We start from the raw sequence: 22899 nt of genomic DNA, 5'->3' as shown, positions 1-22899 counted from the left end.
CCACTGACAGTTTTTCATGAGGAGTAGTTTGGGAGGTCTCCCCTAGTACCTTAAACTGAAGGCACAGAAAGCTCTTCATACTCCTCTGTCTACACATGTGCAGATTACCCATTACAAATGTACCAGTCCCCTGGCTTAGGAAAGATTCAATTTTTTAATTACATTTATTTTCTGAAGTTTTGTGTTCCATAAAGAAGGGCCAAGTTATAAGATGGAATAATATAGCTTGTAATTAAAGAGACCCAAAGAATATCACTTTCAAAAAAATAGGGTTTATATGCTTCTAACATAACTGAAGCAAACGTCCTAGCCATGCATTATAGAAGCATCCAGATTCTACTGAAGCCTTCTAAACTATGTGTGTATTCACAAATGTGAAAGGCATTCTGTTATGCATTGTTGTGTACTCTGCACTCCACCCCACACTGCAGTGGAGAGAAGGAGGAAGACCCATAGCCCTGCATAGTCCTGGCAGAATCTTTTCCCTCCCCCCATCCCTGGCTCTCCTTCAACAGTCCTGGCCTCACATCACAATCTGCCTTGGGGACCACAGGCCTAAGCCCTGCATGTCCTGCTCTGTCGGCCAAGGTTCTTGGTCATTCCTCACCACTCTAGTTCCCAATTTGGCTCTGCACAGGCCCGTTCTGCCTCTCTTTCTCCTGTTCAACTTCCAAATCTCTGTGCCTTCTGGGATTCCTGTTCATCAGTAACAGAAGCCTCTATTTTCTCATGTCTCTGGAACAACTTGTATCTTCTTGCTCCACCCTGAGGTAGGTTCTCACCTCTCCTATAGCCCTTCCCAAGCAGCAGCTGTTCTCTCTCCCTGGAACTTTATTCCACTGGGACTAGAGTGAATGAGACAGTAGCAGTGATACTACCAATAGCAGTGAGGCTGTGAGAATCCTCCCAGACTCCACACCTGTCTTCAGAAGACTGTTTGATGGGATTAAACACAATCCAAGAGCAAGGATGCCCTCCATGTCCTTGTGAGTTACCTAATATACCTCTCTCTTGAGTTGCTAACTTCAAAACATAGCCTCTGAAGTTCATGTGGGAAATGATGAAGGGCATGGAAATGTTTCCAAAAGACCATATATCACTGTCATGCACAAGCTCCACCCCTCATGCCTGTGAAGCCAGGAAAGAGTGTGGACACAGGCCCGGGCCGGGAGAGGCCCTCACACACAGAGAGCACACACAGGTATGGTGCAGCTGCTGCTTACCTCTGGCCAGCTGCTGCAATGACCTACGCTGCCAGCAGCCAGACCTGCTAGTTTTCAAGAGATGTAAGGAATGTAGATTGTAAAGTAAAATAAGATTTTTACTGCTAACTGGTAATTTGAAAATTTAAAATGTGAAGAGCATTGACTCTGGAGCTAGATTGTGTAGATTCAAATCCTAGTCCTATCACTTACTATAGACATGCCTTGAAGCAATCTACCTAACTCCTCTGTATGTCAACATCTGTGAAATAGAGATGATAAAGTTCCCACTCCCAAGTCTACAACCTGTTTACCAGTGCTTGGAAGCATTCCATGAAAGTTTGATGATTGCCAATTATCTGCCAAAAGTCAGGATGCCAACTGGCAACCTCTCCTCAATAGCCACCTTTCCTCCACAATCCATGAGACATCAGCTATGAGCATGAGAAGCACTCGTCTTAGTACATTTAAGTCAGCATACAAGAGGGAACTTTGGGATGCATATAAGAGGGGCAGATTATAAAAACTACATCTCAAGAAGAGATTCATGTGAACACAGAGGCTTCCTTAAGAAAGAGAACTTGCACTCCATTGAATGTTGCTACTGGCTAGACAGCAAAAAGCGCAAAGAAGGCTATGGGAAGGTGGGAATATTAGTCAAAGCCTCTGCAGGAAACCTGACACACTCAAATGGGGTAATTTGAGAGCTATTTAATACAGGGCTATTTATGTGGGCAGGACTTAAGGGAACTACCTATTGGAGGTCTAATATTCCAGGGCTAATAACAGGCCATGCCTAGGACAGAAGAGGCAGCGGAAGGAAGAATTATCCAAATACCAGAAAAAGAAGTTCAACAGAGATAGTGGCCTCAATCTCCTACTAAAATCTAAAGCCTGTCCCTCCCCATTAGCCAATCCCAACCAGAAGCCATACAGCCAGAGATCTCATTAGTGCAGTCCATACAGGATGTCAGTTTTCATACCCATCCTCTTCTTCAGCCCAACCCAAAGAGAAAGATGAAGCAAAAGGAACAGAGACTAAAATGTATCAGAGAGTTAAAAAAAAAAAAAGCTAGTTGAAGCCTTAATTTTTCAATCTACCATATTCATTTGTTCTCTCTAAAGTCCAACAAAAAACAGGAAAACTCTGTATGATGTTGGAAGGACATTGTAGCTATGTAAACATGCTTGATGAAGTGGGGGAGTGAAAGAAAGATGGAAAGTCAGCCAATGGGTCAGGGAATGGAGAGGTGCATGTACAAAACATTTTTCAAAATAGTAAAAACTGTCTAGAGGGGGGAAAAAAACCCCATGAATCTACAAAATTGTTGAATTTCGATTCCTTGCCAGGATTTTAGAGACAAGCTGTAGAAAGCAGCTGATATTATTTTAATGGGCAAAACCTCAAAATTAATGGAATATGACTGGCCTCAAAGTCCAAGAGGACTATTTTCCAATTTTATATCTCATTCCTATACAGAACTCTATTTGATTCAGCCAAAACTTAGAGTGTCCTCTATGTACTTTCTCTTTCAATGATGCAAAAGAGTTACATGATCCTAATGGAATAACCTGCATTCCAAAAGCACTGTGTGGACTACAGTGCTTTCCTTTGGGATTGTCTGCCTCTCCTCCCAATTACCTGTGATAAACCTGTCATCATCCACAAATAACTATAAACTCCTACTCCTTGCAAGCTATTATTTTCTGCCAGCATCAGCTCTAGAAGTAACAAATTTCATAGTGTCAGGCAGTACTTATTCTGTCTCAAACTAACTTCCTTCCAGGGACCTTAAAGATCTTGGAGTCCAGTCTCCCAAAAAGTGATTGCCAAAGTCCTCACAAAAAGTAAATGAACAAAGGACTTCATGGTCAAACAAGTTGGGGAAGTTAACTAGGTTTTTCTAAATAATAATAACTTTTTGAGAACTCTTAATATCAAATGTGAATAGTGAATGTATTGGAGGAAAACATGATATGCACAGACTTTCTCCTGGTTCTAGTAAAACTGAGATTTAACGTTGCCCTTACCTATAATCTTTGTTTATAGACGCGAGTAGTCTCAATCTCCATTTCGACAGATTGAAGGATCCCAGCCATTTGGTTGTTTCCTCATATGGCATCTGTTCTCATTCACCATCATCCCCATCACCCAATTTTACTGCATTTCTCAGAGCTTCCCCTATCTCAAGCAATCTTTCTTGAGCAACAAGGTCAGGAACAGCATGTACACTCCATGTGAAAACACACGATGTCTCTGTGCATGCTTCCAGTCTGGTATCCTGTGTCTTTCCCAGTGACCTTAGCATCCCCGTGGCTTTTGGCCTGCAGGAGCTCAGAGCTCACTGTGTTTTCTTGGGCTGCACTTGGGATAGCTTGCAGCTCTTCATCTTCTAAGTCAAAGCCTTCTGCTTCACTTCCTCCGAGCTCAGGCTGGTGACCATCTGATCCTATTGCGCATCTCCCACAGTGTCCACGACTCCCCATGATTTTCAGTTTCCAAAAGTCCTGTGTTCGCTTTGCCAAGCTGATATTTCACAAGTTTATTCCCTAATTGTTATCCTGCTCTGGCCTCAAAGAAAGCACATTTTCAAATTTCTGTAGACTTTGCAAGATCTTCTTGATGTTGATAACCAACAGTAAGCTTTAGAATTGCTCCACATTTACAGTTACTTTAAATTACTTAAAATTATTTCTTATAAACTGTTTTCTTGGGCCTTGTACTGCTTCTCAAGATATGGCAGAGATTTATATCCAGTTAGAAGATTGCCTTAAGACAAACGATGGCTTTTACACAATAGCAAAGATGCTGGCAAAGAAAAGAACAGTTCTGTGCAAACAGGTTTGTGCTTTTAGATGCAGACACACTGACTTCTGCTGAATGTCAAGGCTGACTGGAAGTCCAGCTGGTCCTTACACTACAGCAATGAGGAATGAGGACAGAACATTCTTGGCAGGAATCCCTATCCTTGTGGGCAAATTGCCTTTAAACTAGACCTCCCAGTACCTGGCACAGTTCTAGGCCCACAGTAGATACTCAATAAACATGTTGTAAAAGAACAGAGGGTTGAATAAAGGAACAAACAAGTGGACAAAGAAGTAATATGGAAAACAAACATCGTAGGCATAGCATTGGTCTCCACCTTCAAACAAAACTATTTATTTCCTTTTGCTCTTTTCTCCATTCTTTGGGAGCCAATCCCACTAATGTACACTTTTATATTCTGAGAACAGTCCTCAGATCACCAATACACCAGGGGGTAGATTAGTCAGTCATACCCTTAGAATAATGAAAATTAAAAATTTCTGTACCTCTTTTGTTCCAAGAAGAACAAATGCCACAAAAAATTAGTGGAGAACCCTGCAAAATGCCTTCAGAAAATCAAGGTTTCTATTGAGTACATTGAGAAAGCATTCAGTTCAAACATTGTTCTAAATTACTAAATCTGATTTTATATTTTACATTTGGACTCTATTTTCCCCATTTAAAAGACAAAAAAGACAGTAGAATACTGTTTGCCAATTTATGGAACAATTGTTACTATTCTGTATCTATTTCTATAAGGATATTATTACAGGGCTGTGCTCATATTAAAACCTTCATCCTAAATCTCAGTGCACCTTATGAATTTCACTCCATCTTAGCTTTTTTTCTGCAAAGAAGTTGTTCAGGTTCCTTTCATAATCTCAGTAAATAGCTCTGGCCTTCCCCAGCTGCAGAGGTTTATGTCCTGAGAGATTTTCAACATTACAATTCATGCTTCCAATCAAAACAGTGCCAGAGTTGACATGATTTACTGAGAAGAAGGACTTGATTAGGAAGCAGCACACTACCAAGCAAATATTAAACAACTACAGGGAATTTTTAATATGCAATAGTCTCTCTGTTCACAACAAAAACAAGCCAGAAACAATTTCCTGTGCTAGAGCTAAGCGAAATGGAAGCTTGTTTTTAAGGTTCCTGTAGTGTGTTGTACACATTTAGTGAGGCAGCCTTCACCTAGGAGAGGCACTGGCTCCTTAAATAACTCCATCCTTCTCACCCCAAATGGAAACCAGCTGTACTTCCACACTGTAACAAGAACACCTAGCCGGGAGGTCAAGGCTGAGCTGGAAGACACCTCACTGTGAAATGCTTCATACTTCTTTCTCCATGTTACAAGTTCGGCCTGCAGTGAATTGTCAGTGACAACCTGTGGCCTGGAATTTAATTCCTGGATGCATTCATAACACCGTTATTTCTTCCTCTCTAGAGACATAAATAAGCACATAATATCCTATGAATTAGAGTCTGAAATCGACACTGATTTGGGGAGAAAGAAAAAGATTCTGGGCAGACAAATTGAGGATTTTCCATTAAGAATAATTTCAAACAAACCAGTTTTAAACTGTGTTTTAAAATGACTTAACTCCTTCACTGGAATAATTTGAGAAGGCTCTCATCCTCTACTCACTGCCCACAAATTTCCAAAAAACAATAGTGAAAAAGACCCTGGAAGAAGTCAAAGGGTCAATGGATCCTAAATAGCTTTCAGGTTCAAATATGCAGTGTCAATGAGGAGAGAAGCCCAGCACTGCTATCATGAGTCACCCTTGACAAGAGATTCCAAACCATAAAGTTGGACAACTGCATATTTGGCTTTCTGAGCTGCCTGACTTACAAATCTCCAGGGGTACATTAGAAATTGAGAAAGTCTAGGGTGTCTTGTTAGCATAAACACACATGTACATGAGTGCACACACACGGATGGGATGGGAGTGGGGGAAGGTGGGCGGGTGCAGAGACTACACTGTGGTACTGTCCAGACAGGCTGGTTCTCTGTGATGTACTCCATGTTTCAGAAGAACCCTCGACTATTTGTCTGGTCTACAGTCACTCTAATGGGCTTTTGGATGCAGTTCTCCTTAAAATAAGATTTGAAAGAGAATACTTTTTTTCTCTCTCTCTCTCTTTCGTTCCTTTGCTCATGTAGGGTAAATCTGTACCCCCCCTACATTTATTAAAAATAAATGCTTTATTTTTCAGCATTTCAGAAATGATAAATTTGTGTTTTTTTGGCACTGCTCACAGCCATTTGGCAAAAAAAATGCATCTGCTTTCATGGAGTTAATTGGCATCTTATTAATTTTGCTCAGATGCTCTCTTCTCCCTCACTCCTTCTTTCTCCTCCTTTTTCTTTCTTTCTTTCCTTCTTTCTTTTCTTTGAGAGAAAGCTAATGAAAAACATGTTTATGTGCTCAAAGGCACAGAGGAAATTCATTACTCTGAGGAATAGCACACTCCACAAGTGAAATGAAAGTAATCTTATTTATGACAGGAAGGGGCCCTCTCTAGACTGAACTGCACCACACTCAAGACAGTTACAGAGCAAAGAAGCTGCAGAGTCCTGCACCAATTCCAAATGGTGACAACAAACCCACTGTACTTTTGTGTTGAAAATTGTTAGATGCTACAGAAAAGTAGCCATCTCATATACACAAGGAAAGAAAACCCATTTACAAAGGACCATGCTTCCATCACACCTTCTAGTACCTTCCTGAGACTTCTTGTTACTAAATTTCAAAGACACCTCATCAAATCATTAGTCCATGACATTTATCAAGCACTTGCCTATAAATACAGTTAAGCTATATACATAGCCTCAATTCCCCCATTAGACAAGTATTGCACTTCAAATTCACAGGCCCTTTCCTGTGCTTAAGTACTCCTTTTTACCATACAAGTCTACTTTTGCCCAGGGAGAGGTCTCCATTTTTAAAAATTGCAACAACAGCTGGGAGCTGTGGTGCACACCTATAATCCCAGGACTCTAGAGACTGAGGACAGAGGACCTGATTTTGAGGCTAGCCTGGGATACACAGCATATCCCAGGCCAACATGGGATACATAGCAAGACCCTATCTCAAGAAAAAAAAAAATCCAACAATGGGAATATATTTCCTTTTTTTACTATTTGGGTTTTTCATATGGCTTTTTTTTCCCCCTCAGTTTTTCAGTTAGTCAACAAAAAATCATTTAGCTCTTGTGTACTAAAGGCTGTTGAGAAAAGTCTTTTCATTGTTTCTTCTAGACTGTTCATGAGTACTCTACAGAATCCTAATTAACATTACTTGGGATCTTGGCAGTAATAAGATGGCTTTGTAGTAGTTATGAGACAGCTTCTGAGGCAATGGTGGCTAGAGCAAATGTCTATAGCTATCAGGCAACCTCTCATTTACAGACTAAGGGACAGGTTCAAGGGCAGATACTAGACTGTGTATCTTCCTTTTTATTTAAAAGAATGTGCTTCTTTATACTCCAAGAAGCCTTCCATATACAGAACGGATACTGTTGCTTCAACTCTATGCTGTGAGGCTCTTTACATTCCTCTCATTTAGGTGAGTAGGGTTCTTCCTTCAGCATCAAAGAGGTGAGCTAAGAAATATCTGGCATCCTGAAGTCACTTCCAGAGATGCGACAGAGAGGGCCACTGCAAGTTACATTAATCTCTAATGTGATCAACACATCTTCATTAAGTCCTGAGTGCTAAGCAAGGTTTAGGCCCTAAAGAAAACCAGACTTGCCCATGTCTTCTCCAGGGGAGACAAGACATATTATGTCCCATGAAGGTGCAGTAAGTGCCACGATGTGAGAGAAATTCTTCGTGCAGGATGAAAAGGGAATGGATGTGGAGGGAGGGTGGCAGTGAAACTGCAGGCAGAAGGAATAGCTTGTAGAAAGGTCTGCAGAAGAAAGTCTGAATTCTTGTAAAATCAACGTCAGTGATCCACACTGGGGGAGGTTAAGAGAGGGTTACATTCAGAGTCTGGCTTTTATTGGCTACACTTAAAATCCAAGCATTCCTTCCTTGCCTCGCCCAAGTCAACATTTCTAAGTGTGGTGTGTGACATTATCTGTGAGGCTATCCTCCACTGTCATCCCAGACACTATTCTCATTGGCCTTACAGTACACAAAGGTAATCATTTACCTCAGAAGGCCCTGAATTCAAACCACACAGCATGTGCTTCACTGTGCAGCCTCGGCCCCTGTGTGTGTTCTCCCATCACAGCACATTGCATTAGGCCCCTCAGGCTCCCCTGAGGTCCACAGAGACCATCTTAAGCACTTCCATAACCCTAGCACAATGCCAAGCATAGTAGATTATTAAGTGTTTGTTGAATGAATGCCTGAGTTAGGTGGGATATGGCTCAATTCTCAAAACATAGTTAAATGCACTTCTAAAATCAAACCCAGTGTCCTGCATAGCACGTTTTGATAGAGTGGTAAGGGATAGTAAAAAAATTGATTAAGGGTCCCTAGTCTGTGAAAACTAGCACTGATATTAGGGTACAAAGGAGTATTTTAGTTCTGAGCTTAAAGTATCCACTAGAAAATTTTACTGGTATAGTATTGGGTGGCAGATGTTCTGAAAAATGGAGTAGACATCATAAGCTACTGACTTAGCAAAATAAACCAGAAGTCAGTAGTCAGGAGGGAGAAGTGGAGGAGCTGTGTTAAAAATGTCCAGCTTGGTTACAGGGTGTGCTATTTGCCACCTCAGTTTCTCATTAAGCAAAGCTCACTACAGTTAAGGCAATTTAAAAAGAGCAAATAGAGAAAAACAGTGATAGAAAGTAACTATATACTTGATGGTTACGACACAGGCCACAATTATAGATTTATGTCTCTCACCCACCAAAGTTGGTCCTTAAACACCTATAGTGTTTGCTGGAGACTACGATGTGTCAGGGACTAGGCTGTGCATATGGGGGTACAGAGGTGAGGAAGACAACAGCTTTTCCCTGGAAGAATTTAAGTAAGTGATACAGAAAAGGGAATAAAAAATGACAACCAATCCCACCTTTGGAAGAAGCAGCAGGAAAGCCAGGGCAGGCTTCCCAGGAGCTGCCCAGTCTCTCCAATGCGGGTTGTCAATTATCAGGCAGTTCAGACAGGACTGAAAACTGGTGAAAAAGAATCTCCCAGCACCAGGTGGGATGCCCTCCAACTCTGGCCATCTTCCAGTATGGCAACACATCTCTAGTGCTCCCCTGTGCTTGGTGTCTATCCTGCATGTCAAGTAATATATTCATTAAAACACATTATGCCCTTACATACTTACTAAGTTTGGGGAGGGGGAGGAATGAAGAGCAAAGTGGTGAAGTTTGGATGCTTCCTCTTTCTTCTGTAGTAACTTGTGTGGGCCACAAAGAGGCACTCTGGATTAAAGAATGTGAGTTTTCTCCTCTGTGTGGAGCTTTCCAAGAGCAAAATGGGTTTATCTAACATCAGAAGGCCAGCAGCTCTAATAAGAAGGCAGATGTTTGTCCAGCACAAACTACAGATGTTTTTGACCAAAGTTCCAAACTAAATCTTACTTATGAAGGAAGAATTAAACAAAGGCAGAGACCTTAGGAGAGGGGTTTCTAATGCTAAAAATAACCATTTTTTTTTCCAACTGGGTCACCTGGGGTGGGGAAATAAATAAAACAATTGATTGAACAAAACTAAAACATTCAACAACAACCAACAACAAAAACGTTCACAAGCTGAAGCAAAGATCTCAGAATAACAAGAACATTTTTAAAAAGGACATACTGCTGGAAGCAGCTCTGACAATATTACACTTGGCATTAGTTTTGGACGATCCTGTTCAAATAGGAATCTTCCTTAACCTTCATGCTGAGCTAGCCAATAATCTCATGTTTGTAACATTACAGTCTGTTGTCATGGAAATAAATCTACTGTCACAAATTCAACTTTTTGGTTATCACTCCTGGACCATATAAGAATAGAAAGCAAGAAAATCATATCTATCCTATGCTAACATTTTCATTTTAGGACTCAAGGAGATTCAGAAAAACTGTATAAACTGTATACTATTACAACATGAATTTTTAAAAAGTCCTCCAATCTTTTTGAAGATTTTCAGGACTCTGGGGATTCAAAATTGTTACCTAACTACAAGTGTTGAGAACTTTAAGCCATGAATGAATGTTCTAAATCTTCTTTGTGCTAGACAAAATAGATGAATAGTACTAGAGATGAGTAAAAGGTTCTAATTAGGAGATAAATGAAAGAAAATTTATGTTGCTCACTGTTTAGAACATTTAGTTTTAAATTGGCTTTGTATGGATTTTTATGTCTCTTAAAGGGCTTATAAAAATACAAATCTTTCCTAAGATTTCCCAAGTACTTCAGGACATTAAAAATAATTGAAATATTATCCTCCCTCCTGCTCCTATCCTTATTCCTTCCCCTAAAAGAGAAAAGAAGCAAAAGTTCTTGCCATAATAATCACATTTGGGTGGGCATCATTGACTAATTATAATACAATAGGCTATTTTATGCTTCCTAAAAATATGAAAAAAAAATATTCAGGGGTAGGAATGGTTGTGCAATGATACCACATGGACCACACTTCACCCACTAGAAATAAGCATGGAAAACATTTAAATCATATATTAAAAAAAGAAGGAGGAGGAATAAAAACAAGTTAAGTAAGAACATGCGTGTGAAAGAGGGAAGTAACGGTGACTCCATTTCAGTGATGATGACGCACTCTATTTTATTTCTACATTCACCATGGAAGATAAAATAGTAAGTGCTAGATGGGTTTTACAATCCTAAATAAAACCTTCAAATTAAGTATTTGACCCAACTTCATTTTAGCTTTTAAATTTAAATCATTTAGATTCCATTAGAATATGGGACTTAAAAATAGCTAACATTAGTAAGATTAAGTTCTTTCAAAAGAAATTTTTTTGGGGAAAATAATTGGCTATTTATGGTAGCATAAAGAGTACTGGGTTGGGAATCAGGAGACAGGATTTGAGATCAGCTCTACAAGCCATGAATTATGTGCCCTAGGGAGGTTACTTTATCTCCATTTCTCTCTCTAGTGGGCGTCTGACTTTTATCTGTAAAATGAAGGGGGAGAACCACATGAGTTCTAAGGCCCCTTCCAACTCTATTGGTTCAGGATTTTAGTTATTACAACCATACTCTTAAAGTTGTAATGTACCAACACTTGCAAAGAAGATCAGCTAAGGACTATAGGTTGAATGCTGGAGAGGCATCTGGCTAAAGGAAAATTTGAAAAGAGTTTCAAGAATAAATTTTAAGCCATGGTTCCTTTACTCAAATTACTGATAATCATGGCATTAATGACTATATCAATTCTTATTCCACTTACACTTCTGTGGTTCGTTCAGAGTCCCACTCTCTCCTCTCCTCAGCTTTCTGCCACCAAAATTCCTAACCACTCAGCTGGTGGCCTGGCTTTCTGCTTCAACAAAACAGAAGTCTTCAGATGGGGCCTTCCACATGTTCCCATTTTCATCTCCCAAACTCTGCACCTGTGTGCATGTATTCATCCTTTTCTCCTGTGTCTGAAACTGCTTCTGTAGCCAACCAAAACTGAAGTCAAAGCAAGCCACTTCGCTGCTCAAAACCCTCTGTGACCCACTTCTTAGGCAGAATCAAAGCCAAAGTCTCTATGAAAGCCAACAAGGTCCTATCTGCCCTGAGCTCTGCTCCACCCCCCCCACACTCCTCCTTGCTCATTCTGACTTCCTAGTTGTTCCTGGATGAGACTCAGCAAACTGCCTCATCAAAACCTTGATCTTGGTATTTCCCATAGCTGGAGGGTCATTTGTCATATCCCAAAGGCTCATGGCTTTGCTCTCTTCAGGTCTGTTCAAGTCTCCTTCAAGGAGCCTCTCTTGACCATGCCATATGAAATAGCAACCCCATAGCCTACTCTGTACCCTCCCTTCCTCTCCCTGTTCTGCTCTTTTTCAAAGTTTCTTTGAGTATGGGTGATATCACATATTTCTTTATTGTCATATCTTCCAGCACCAGAACTCCATGATGTTATGACTTCTTTGCTCTTATTCACTGCTTCAATTCCAAGGCCTGCGACAGCGACAGACGCTCATATTTAATCAATGATTTGATTAATTTGGGGGATATTGTTAAGCATTTAAGAAAAGGTTGGTGAAAACCTGATATTATTACAGATAAAATAAACGAAGCATTATAAACTGTAAATATTATAAATTTGCTTACAGATATCAAAATAGAAAAGGAAATATATAGACATATATACCTAGAGAAAGACAGACTAAATCTTAGAGCAACATATAATCCAAAATAAGGCAAAAATACAATGCTTCTGACAAACATTACTCCTGACGGCAATAATCCAATGCTCTCACACTTCAGAAGCCAATTTCTTTCTGGTGATTTCTTCCCAATTCATCCTGGGTGGACAGAGTCACTCGAGTCACAGCAATTTATATTCAGTCAATCAGTTTTCTGTCAGCAGGAAAAGTCCACTGGGTCCATGAAGTGCAGTTTTTACGCTTGGAGTTTCCTTTATTGTTAGACATTTCTGGGAACAAGACCCAGCACATCAACCCTGGAGACCAAGCACAACCCTCCCAAAGGATGCTTAGGACAACTAAATATAACAAAATTCATGCCAGCCTGACCTTGCTCATTAAGAACAATATAAGGCATGCGTTCATGCAGGATATATCTTAGATGGCTGTGTCTGCTCTTGTTAGCCTTTAGACTAAGGGCAACCACAATAAGGTTTGTTGTAATAGCCTCTTATGCAGTGTGTATTCAAGGTGACCACATGTTAATCAGAGCAGCCCATAAAGCTATAGAGCTCTGGCACATCCGATTTCCATTCAGTAAGCAAAGAATAATACTCAATGCTGAAATAAAATGATTTGGGTAAGACAGGCCCTCTATACTCAAACAATGAGAAAAAACTGCAGCAAATTTTCTGGGGTACAGTGTGACTCACAGTTATCAGGAACCTTAAGGATTATAGCCTTTGACCTTGTAATTTCATTTCTAGGACTTTATCCTAAGGAAGTAATCAAAGATAAGGACAAAGATTTATGCACAAGGATGATCAAGAGCTACAAACAACTGAAATATACAAAAATAGAAAAATTCCCAGATAAATAATAGTAAATCTTAGAATATAATGCAAGTATTAAAAATAAATTTTTGAGGAAGCATGACTCAAGCAGTAGAGCTCCTGCTTTGTAAGCTGAAAGTCCTGAGTACAAGCACCTACTCCTACCAAAATAAAAGAAAAAAATTTCAAATAAATAAATTCTGAAAACAAATAACTTGGGAAATATCCTTGCTATAAAGGCTAATTTGTATTTAAAGCTTAAGTATGTAGGTAGATATACATTTTTTATGTACACATTCTTATGAATTGAAAGAAACCTACCAAAATATTTATAGTGTTTTTCTGTGGGTGATAAAATTAATGTTGCTTAAATTTTTTATCTGCACAATCTTGCTTAATTTTGAAAAATATGATTGGCCTGATTATATAAAAGGATACATAATTATTTCATTATTAGGAGAAAAAATAAAGAGTAAAAATTTCACTCAGATTCCAAGGGGTTGGATTATCTTAGCACTTGATAAATGTGTGACTGCATCCATGTTGCTAAAATGCTCTCATTCTAGCAGGCACATCACTTTTGTCAAAAAGTCACTCTAAACAAAGAATATGCAAAGTTATGAAGCTGCCGCCACTCAGCCTCCCACCCCCATCTTCCTAGTGAGTTGTCTGGTGGTCACTCATTGGCTTAACTTAGATTAATATGGCAGGTCTTAGGTGACTGCTCTGGTTTGGATCCCTAGCAATGCTAATCTTGATCATAAAGAACAAGCTACCCTGGCGGTTTAAGGTTTAGGTGCAGAGAGCTCTGTCTACATGTCTGCTATTTGGCTGACCAAATTACAAGAGTCTGGTGAGTCAACAGGAGATATTCCAAACACAAAGGTCGCTGTCGGGCTAGTGATCTTGTTGACCCCGCCTGGGAGCCAAGAATTGCAACGCACTCTCTCCTCCCACGCTAAAGCCATTAGTGACCAGCTTGGCCCAGTTGATTCTTTTACAACTATTTTTGAATAGGTAATGGGTCTTCTGGTGCCTACACACTATTAGCAAGTCATTTCTGACTTTTCTTCACTGTGAAGGCCTTTAATGGATCTGTAACAGTACCACGCTTGTTAATGTTAGTTCACATTAATACATGGTATGCTCCTTCCAGTTGGACTGTGATCCCTCTGAAAATCAGACGGTCTAGAGTCATCTGGTGACTTAATAGGTCACTGTTTCAGAACTTTGCAATAGACAAACTAGACTGAGCCTAGTTCAGTCGCTTTTTGGAAATTATTTTCAGACAGCTTCAAAAAGATTATGGGGAAAGGCTAAAAAAACTGTCAGTACTGACCCTCTGCCTTTTTGATTCCCCCTTTAGTCAGTCAATAAATCCTGGTGATTCAAATGGCTCTGGGGGACTGGGGGTGTAATCAAATGGTGCTGTGTTTGCCTAGCATGTGTGGGACCCTGGATTCAATGCTCAGCATTGCAACAACTATATATTTACATTTCATATATTTTATATGAAACAAAAAACAAATAGCTTTGGTGTTTGTATCTTTCAGTCCACTCCCATGGCTCTATGCCTGGCGCAAAATTATCTGAGAGATGATTCCAGATCTCAAAAAAGACCAGATTGCTGTTCACCAGGTTACTCTCTTCTTCTTCCTGGGCCCATGGGTAGCCCATGTCTTCCACTCTCTCCTGCAGGTAGGAAGAGCAGTGTTTCTCACTGTGAGTGCAAGTGACATTAACACTGTCACACTGGGCCTACAGAGACCTGCTGTGTACAGTGGTAGATTCATGCATTGAAGAGATGGAGGCTGGTATCTATACTAATCTTGAACTACAGCCAGTCACTGGCCTGTGATGGGAATTTGGTGTGGATGGTCTTAATGCCAGGGTAAACGGTTTGGTTAAGTTGAAGTCAAAATTTTCTCCCTGACTTTCCTCCTTCCAGCATTGCTGTGTGGTCACCTCATCATTTCTCCTTAAACTGCCCAAGTCCCCCCCTCAAAGTGATAGATTTTTTCTTAAAGTTCTATATTCTTTTAGAAATAATTTCTACTAGGACAAAGCATATATGTTCTTAGATGATATACAAATAACGTTTCAATTACAGCAGAAACCCATTTTAGAATGACAAGCATGAACTTAAGCCACTTAATAGATGATGGTCAGTTGTTAAATGTTTTAAGTCAATTTTAAATGATATTAAAGCCAAGTGTGGTGGTACACACCTGTAATCTCAGCACTTGGGAGGCTGAAGTGAGAGGATCATGATTTTAAGGACTACATAGCAAGAGACCAGCCTGGGCAAATAGTTCTCAAGACCCCATCTTAAAAATAACCAGAACAAAATGGACTGGAGGTGTGGCTCAAGCAGTTGAGTGCTTGCTTCATGAGCACAAAGACCCTGAGTTAAACCCCAGTCCCACCAAGATTTATATTTATGATATTGAGTAGTTTCAAATATACTGTCAGTTTTCATCAATAAAAATTTCCATTGTTGAAACCCCAGCAGCACAGCAACTAAGAGATAGCATAGATAAATGGGACCTCATAAAACTAAAAAGCTTCTGTTCATCAAAAGAAATGGTCTCTAAACTGAAGAGAACACCCACAGAGTGGGAGAAAATATTTGCCAACTATACATCAGACAAAGGACTGATAACCAGAATATACAGGGAACTTAAAAAACTAAATTCTCCCAAAACTAATGAACCAATAAAGAAATGGGCAAGTGAACTAAACAGAACTTTCTCAAAAGAAGAAATTCAAATGGCCAGAAAACACATGAAAAAATGCTCACCATCTCTAGCAATAAAGGAAATGCAAATTAAAACCACGCTAAGATTCCACCTCACCCCTGTTAGAATAGCCTTCATCAGCAACACCACCAACAATAGGTGTTGGCGAAGATGCGGGGAAAAAGGAACTCTCTTACACTGTTGGTGGGAATGTAGACTAGTACAACCACTCTGGAAAAAAATTTGGAGGCTACTTAAAAAGCTGGACATTGATCTACCATTTGATCCAGCAATACCATTCTTGGGGATATACCCAAAAGACTGTTACTCCGGAGGCACCTGCGCATCCATGTTTATTGCGGCACTATTCACAATAGCCAAGTTATGGAAACAGCCAAGATGCCCCACCACTGACGAATGGATTAAGAAAATGTGGTATCTATACACAATGGAATTTTATGCAGCCATGAAGAAGAACAAAATGTTATCATTCGCTGGTAAATGGATGGAATTGGAGAACATCATTCTGAGTGAGGTTAGCCTGGCTCAAAAAACCAAAAATCATATGTTCTCCCTCGTATGTGGACATTAGATCAAGGGCAAACACAACAAGGGGATTGGACTATGAGCACATGATAAAAGCGAGAGCACACAAGGGAGGGGTGAGGATAGGTAAGACACCTAAAAAACTAGCTAGCATTTGTTGCCCTTAACGCAGAGAAACTAAAGCAGATACCTTAAAGCAACTGAGGCCAATAGGAAAAGGGGAACAGGTACTAGAGAAAAGGTTAGATCAAAAAGAATTAACCTAGAAGGTAACACCCACGCACAGGAAATCAATGTGAATCAATGCCCTGTATAGCTCTCCTTATCTCAACCAGCAAAAACCCTTGTTCCTTCCTATTATTGCTTATACTGTCTCTACAACAAAATTAGAAATAAGGGCAAAATAGTTTTTGCTGGGTATTGAGGTGGGGAGAGGGAGGGGGCGGAGTGGGTGGTAAGGGAGGGGGTGGGGGCAGGGGGGAGAAATGAACCAAGCCTTGTATGCACATATGAATAATAAAAGAAAAATGAAAAAAAATTTCCATTGTTTCTATTTTTTTTCCATAAAAAGATATCTGAACACCTAAAACACTGAACTTCTATTCCCAACTTTTTATAAAAGATGAAACATTTTAAACTGCTACATTTTTCAACATATTTTATTCCAGTGGGTTTAGTTTAAAGGTAACGGAGATGACTAGTTTTCTCTAAACTTGCAGATCATTTCCTGAGCAGAAATACACTGTGATGTTATAGACTTTAAAAGATGCAATGCTTGCTGTCCTTTGTAGAGCTTGTAGTCTGGAGGGAGAGAGGGGAACACAAATAAATAACAGCAATACAGTGCAGTATGAAGAAAGCTCTCCAGGGGCATAGAGATAGTGAGGGTGTCAGGAAAAGCTCCTTAGAGAAGGTGACATTTGAGAGGTGTCGGAATTTGAAGATGTGGAGGAGAGGAAAGGAAGAAAGATGGTAGGGAAAAGTCTTTCTGGACTTTTTGGCTGGATTTTTTTTTCCAGTAAATTTATTTCATATACTTCAGTAAAATCTTGTTTTGTTCACATAAATAGTGGCAACAGATGAATATGGTAGCTGTTGCTCCATAGCGCCTCTCACCTTGGTCCTGGAGAACATAAGACAGAATCCAGGTGACACTCTATGATGACTAGTGCCAAGCCAGCAGATGGAAAACATTACTGGGCCAATTCTACCCCAATGACTGGATGCCAGCATCCCCTGTGAAAAATGAGGAGGGGTCACAGGTCCACGTACCATGGAGCATGAATGGTTAATGCCACTAGGGATGCTATCAAGTGATTTGTGTTGTTGGAAACCCTTCCCTCAATAGTTTCTTGTTATTTAAACTTTGGGAGTAGGAAAAATATTATCTCTACTAGGTTGGGGAAGGAAGTTGGACTACAAAAGAATGTCAAGTGCAATTCTTGATGCATGTAAAAAGGAAGAAACATTGAAAAATGTTATTTTTTCTTATTAGGGGACTGAATTTTTTTAAGTGGATAGTGACAAGGGATAAGAACAGAGTGGCTTTCTGTTCTGTATCCATAAATCGGCCCTGAAAATATGCCTGAGTCCATAAGGCCAGGGGCTCTGAGGCCACTGGAGGCCAACATTAAATCAGGCAGCAAGTCTAAAAAAACATTTCTGTGCAGATTATTATTCCCTATCTTCTTGGTTTTCTGAAAAAATCTGTATCTGTATCTATAGTCATAAATAGCTGCTTATCTTTCTCCACCTAGAAAATTAGAGGTGAAAATACATAATTGGGAGAATGTTCTAATAGAGAAAGGCTAGGCAATAGAGTTAGGAGACCTGGTTTTTGAGTTCCAACTCTGCATGACCTTGGCAAGTTTAAACCTTTTTCTCATCTCTAGAGAGAGGATTAATTCCTGTCAAACTACCTCATAGGGTAATTTAGAGATCAAAACAGAAATGAGATATTTAAATGCTCAAGAGGCTGACTGGACAGCTAGGAAAAAAAATACAAGAGAAAGTTTTTCTTAATGTTAAGTAATATCAAAATAATAATTATAAACTATATGTGTGTAGAGATTTTGACATTTTTATTCATTGCTTTATCCCCAGAGCCTGGCAGAGTGCCTGGCAAATAGTTGGAGTGTGAGAATTATTTATTGTGTAAAGGAATGAATGGGGTGCAAGGTAAATCTACAGATCAAGCAGTAGCTCTACAGGCTTTATGAAAACTACGCAAAAAGCTAAAGACTAATGTCTTTAGTATGTCATAGACGATTTAATTTATGGTGCCTCTGGGTAGTTGTATCATTTTGAAACCTTTGTGCATAGAGAGTTCAATAAATATTTATAGACTCATGGGTACATGGGTCTAGACTCCAGGGAGGAAAAATCCATGCCTATAATGTTATGTCTAATTTTGAACTAATTTCCTTTCTTAAATCGCATTCCTTCCTTTTGATTGAAATTTGCTTGCCAAAGGGTAAGTATTGCTGTGATGAGAAATTGAAATCTAAAATTTAATTGTGACTCTAATTGAATGAATTCCTGATTCTAGCACTGTACTTGGGAAAACTAGGAAACCCATTACAGAACCAAAGGAACCCTAACAATAATGCTACAGCTGTAGGAGGCACCAAGAGTCTAGGAGTCTTAGGCCCTGCTTTGAGGTACGGTCTGGGTGGACAGGATGCTATCACACTAGTTCCCAATTAGATTTCCCAAACCTAATTAATCTTTGTACTCTCTCGCTCTCTCTTTTACCTTTTAGGAAGCTCTGTGCCGAGTCTAGACCAATCTCAACCGCTTAGGACCTTATGACTTTTATTGTATATTTTATATTATTTTATAGTTATATTCAGTGCCTTTCTTTATTATGCCTTTAGCTTCATCTCATCTTGTATTCTTCTTTTCTTTTCACCCTAGTATTATCACTCTTTATAGTTTGTTCCTCTGCAAACCACTTTGAATCTCCTTTTGAATGAAGCATAATATTAACAAATGCAACTTTAGGTGCCCATCTGGAGGTTTCCAGAATGAACCTGACGATGGACGTAGCCCTGAGTGTGAGCTGTGGCACAGGGTGTGACGTGATTGCCGTGTGAAGCATGCTGACATTAAGAACACCTCTCTGCTGGGGTAGGAGACTAGGGCTTGGAGGGAACCCTTGTTAATGGAAATCCAGAGTTCTAGAGACACTAATTCAAATAAATGTGGGGCTGGCTTGGAGTGGAAACTCCATCAGCACTGGTTTTATTCTTGGGCATGCAGAGCCAACTGACCAATGGAAACCTGCTGTTCTCAAACTCCTTTGTGGCTGTGTTTCTAAAACCCTAATGGCAAGTCTTAGCCATCACAAAGAAGCCTGAAGACTCCAGATCTACTTACCTCCCCAGTATAAAGAATTCTGAACAAATGTTTGGTCCCAGTAAAGGTCTCTGGAGAGCTAATGGCATATTCACTTTTTCTTACTTAGCACAGATGAGCTAACAACACTGAGAATATAAGGCTTTTCATCTAGCTTGTTTCAGGTAACAGGTAATCAGGATTTAATGCCCTATTCAAATAATGACATGACTGATTCCAAGGAAAATACTGAAGACAAGGCTGGGGGGAAGGGAAGAAGGTGGAGAGGAAGTGGCTTTAGGAGGCAGTCACTAAATATTTGATGAATGACAGATTGAATGAACAAATGGGTGGTTAAGAACTCTCAGTGCCTTAAAGATATTTGGTTCGACTGCTTTGAAGACTATGTAATGTTAAATTGGGAACTCTACTTTCTGTTGAAAATAAATTTAACAATGCATGCTTTTTCCAAGCAATCAATGGTAGTATTTTTATTAAAAAGTTACTTTTAAGGCTTCCAGTCATTTTCTTTGGTGTTAGCCCTCCAAATAAAGTTTTAGGGTGACCCATGGGATGATATTACTATGAAACATCCCACTGTCCCTTAACTCTGTCCTGTCAACACCTTAACAATCACATGGCAGCTCAGATCATTCCAGGGCCCAAGAAGTTCAATGAGGCAGTCCTTGGTAACTTGCAAACATTGAAACAGCTTCTAAATTGTTTTTCTCCCCCATAATATCAGCTTAGGCTCCGCATATCCACTATATTTTGCTCATTGGTTACACTGAGACTTATCTGGTCATGGCAGAATGGGGTAACCCGTGATTAATACAACCTGTGAGCGTCTCCACAGCTCTGCTGGGAGTTTCTATTATTATAGCTAGGAATAAAAGGAATGGAATGAAAAGAAGAAGAGGGGATTAGAAGAGAGGGGAAGGTGGTTTAGCCCTTCTGGGTGGTTACCTCTTAAATAGAAATCTATACTAGCTCATATAAATACCACACTAAGTTGGTCAAATTCTCAAATCATATTTATACACTTAAAAATATCTTTATTTCCAAGTTGTGGTGAAGCACAGATGGGACTATTCATTTTATAACAAAATGAGAAAATCAACACTAAAGCAAATATTTCTGTTAATCCATAAAAACAGTTTTTAGTTTAATTGATACCAAATAGCATAGATACTTCCAAACTAAGCAGCACATGAAAATGACTGTATATTCTCTGTACTGCTAATGGAGAATGCCTAAGAAGTACACTTAATCATCCTTACAATAGGCAGACAGCTCTGGCTCAGTTTCCATCATTTTTAGTCAAAGCACAGGTTTTCACTGCCAAAGTAGACCTTTCCATTTTAGTGTCTTTTTAGTGTATTCTCTCATGTTACCACTCATTATCCAAGGGTAGAATATCGCTATTATAAATGCTAAGGACTCAAATGAAGAAAGAAATAAAAACCCACTCAATTCATGCTAGATAAACAGCTCTGTGATGACAAGGACCATTATCTTACCCACCTTTGATGCCCATGTGGTCACAGCAGAAACAAAATATTTACTTAATTGAAGGCCTATCATCAATTTTATGGATTAAATTTGTAAATAAAAGTTTGTTAAAATCTTACTTTTGTTAAATACATGTATAAATCTAACCCTAAATTTGCACAAGGCTAATTTCATATATTAAAATTTTCAAGAAATCTTTTTTCCTACAATGAATAATGTTTTAAAAATCTCTTTTAATTAACATGGATGGGATAAATGGCTAAAAGTTAATTTTTTTCAAAAAAGCTATCATGATCAGCACAAACATCTTTCTGTTAAACAATGTGATTTGTTTTCCCCATGCTGCTTAAGTTGGTCCCCCCACCTCCAGCTCCCCTCAGAGAATTCTCTGCTTTCAGAAACAGAATATTCCAGTTTTAAGGACCTTTCAAGAGCATCTGGTCCAAGTTCCTCACTTACAGAAAAGGAAAACTTGCCCAGAGCCCACTGCTAATCAGAGGCATACTTGAAGCTCTACCAGGGTGTTTCCAATGACTAGTACAATGCCTGGCACATATAGACATTGAATAAATATTTGTTGGAGAAAGAGATGATTTAAGATGAGGTGAAAATGCTGCCTCTGAGATCCGAGTCCAGGCCTTCTTCAGTACTATGGAAGCCACCAGGCAAGTTTCACAGTGATGCACTAAAAAAAAAAAAAACACCAGGGCCTATTTTCAGGGCTGAATGAATATTGTAGCTGTGGATACCAGAATAGAGTTAAAGTGAGAACACTACAAATCCATACTGGCTTATCATCACGTTGCTGTTTCCTATACTCTAGTTTTAGGCACTCAGCCTAGGAGCCAGACCATTGTAGGTGTCTGGAACATTCCACAACTGCTAAATAACTAGAGTAGGTACCCTGCTTGAAGATCACTAGACCAGGGTGTGGTTCAGGGCATGAAGAAGAAACACAATGAGATGCAAACCTTCAAACTTGGTTAAACCACTGAGGAATGGAGAATAACAAATTCAAAAGTTGAAAATTGTTACTAAACTCTTTCAGATTTTTCCTGCTAGTAAAAGTGTGAAATAAGAAATAATTCCTCTGGTCAAATGAGCTGTGCACATTTTGCTGCTTTGAAATAGAAACGAAATAACTGTCACACTAATAACCTGACAGAATTAATTTACAGCCATGTAGAAATTCTTGAGTTCCTAACTGACTGCGCTATCAGTGAGAGCACCTGTCTCTGAGTCAGCCTCCTCCAGAATCATGCTTTCCTGGAGTGCTCCAAATTCAAGAGATCTGTAAACACATCCTCTCAGCTGACCCAGTTTTTCCCATCCTTCCAGACCTTGTTTGTCTGCCTCCTTCATGTAGTCTGCTCAGATGCACAGCCACACACAGCTCTCTCCTTGGTGACTACCTGAGGCACTCTCAGAAGTTACTAACATGAAAGAGGTGATCCAGCTCTGAAACATCCTGGTAGTGAGCTGGGAAAAGTGGGTCCACCTGTCATGTTGGCTTCCTTATAGGCATGGATAGGGGCGATTTGAATGGGGGTCCCATTCAGTCCCAATGTCTATCAGTCTGTACCACTTGGACATTTGCCACTTGGACAATTTTTTAAATTCTTCAATTGAAAATATGGGGGGTGATT

The 22899-nt window shown here is 39.6% G+C and overlaps 1 protein-coding gene across 5 annotated transcripts in view; it reads right to left on the bottom strand.

Moving 5' to 3' along the window:
• The window catches only part of Scfd2 (sec1 family domain containing 2), a 413685-nt gene that overhangs the window by 119000 nt on the left and 271786 nt on the right, over positions 1-22899 (bottom strand). The window contains exon 6 of one of the 5 annotated variants that reach the window (XM_074042264.1): positions 16989-21938. The exons of the other annotated variants lie outside the window; for them this stretch is intronic. Coding sequence (XP_073898365.1) covers positions 21709-21938 — 230 coding nt within the window. The 3' untranslated portion in view covers positions 16989-21708. Of the gene's footprint in view, positions 1-16988; positions 21939-22899 lie in introns of those variants that run through there. 5 annotated transcript variants of the gene reach the window in all.

The sequence above is a fragment of the Castor canadensis genome, chromosome 9 (assembly GCF_047511655.1).
Source record: "Castor canadensis chromosome 9, mCasCan1.hap1v2, whole genome shotgun sequence".
Classification (NCBI taxonomy): Eukaryota; Metazoa; Chordata; class Mammalia; order Rodentia; family Castoridae; genus Castor; species Castor canadensis.
Note: the sequence above shows the minus strand (reverse complement) of the source record. Positions and strands in the feature narration are given on the sequence as shown.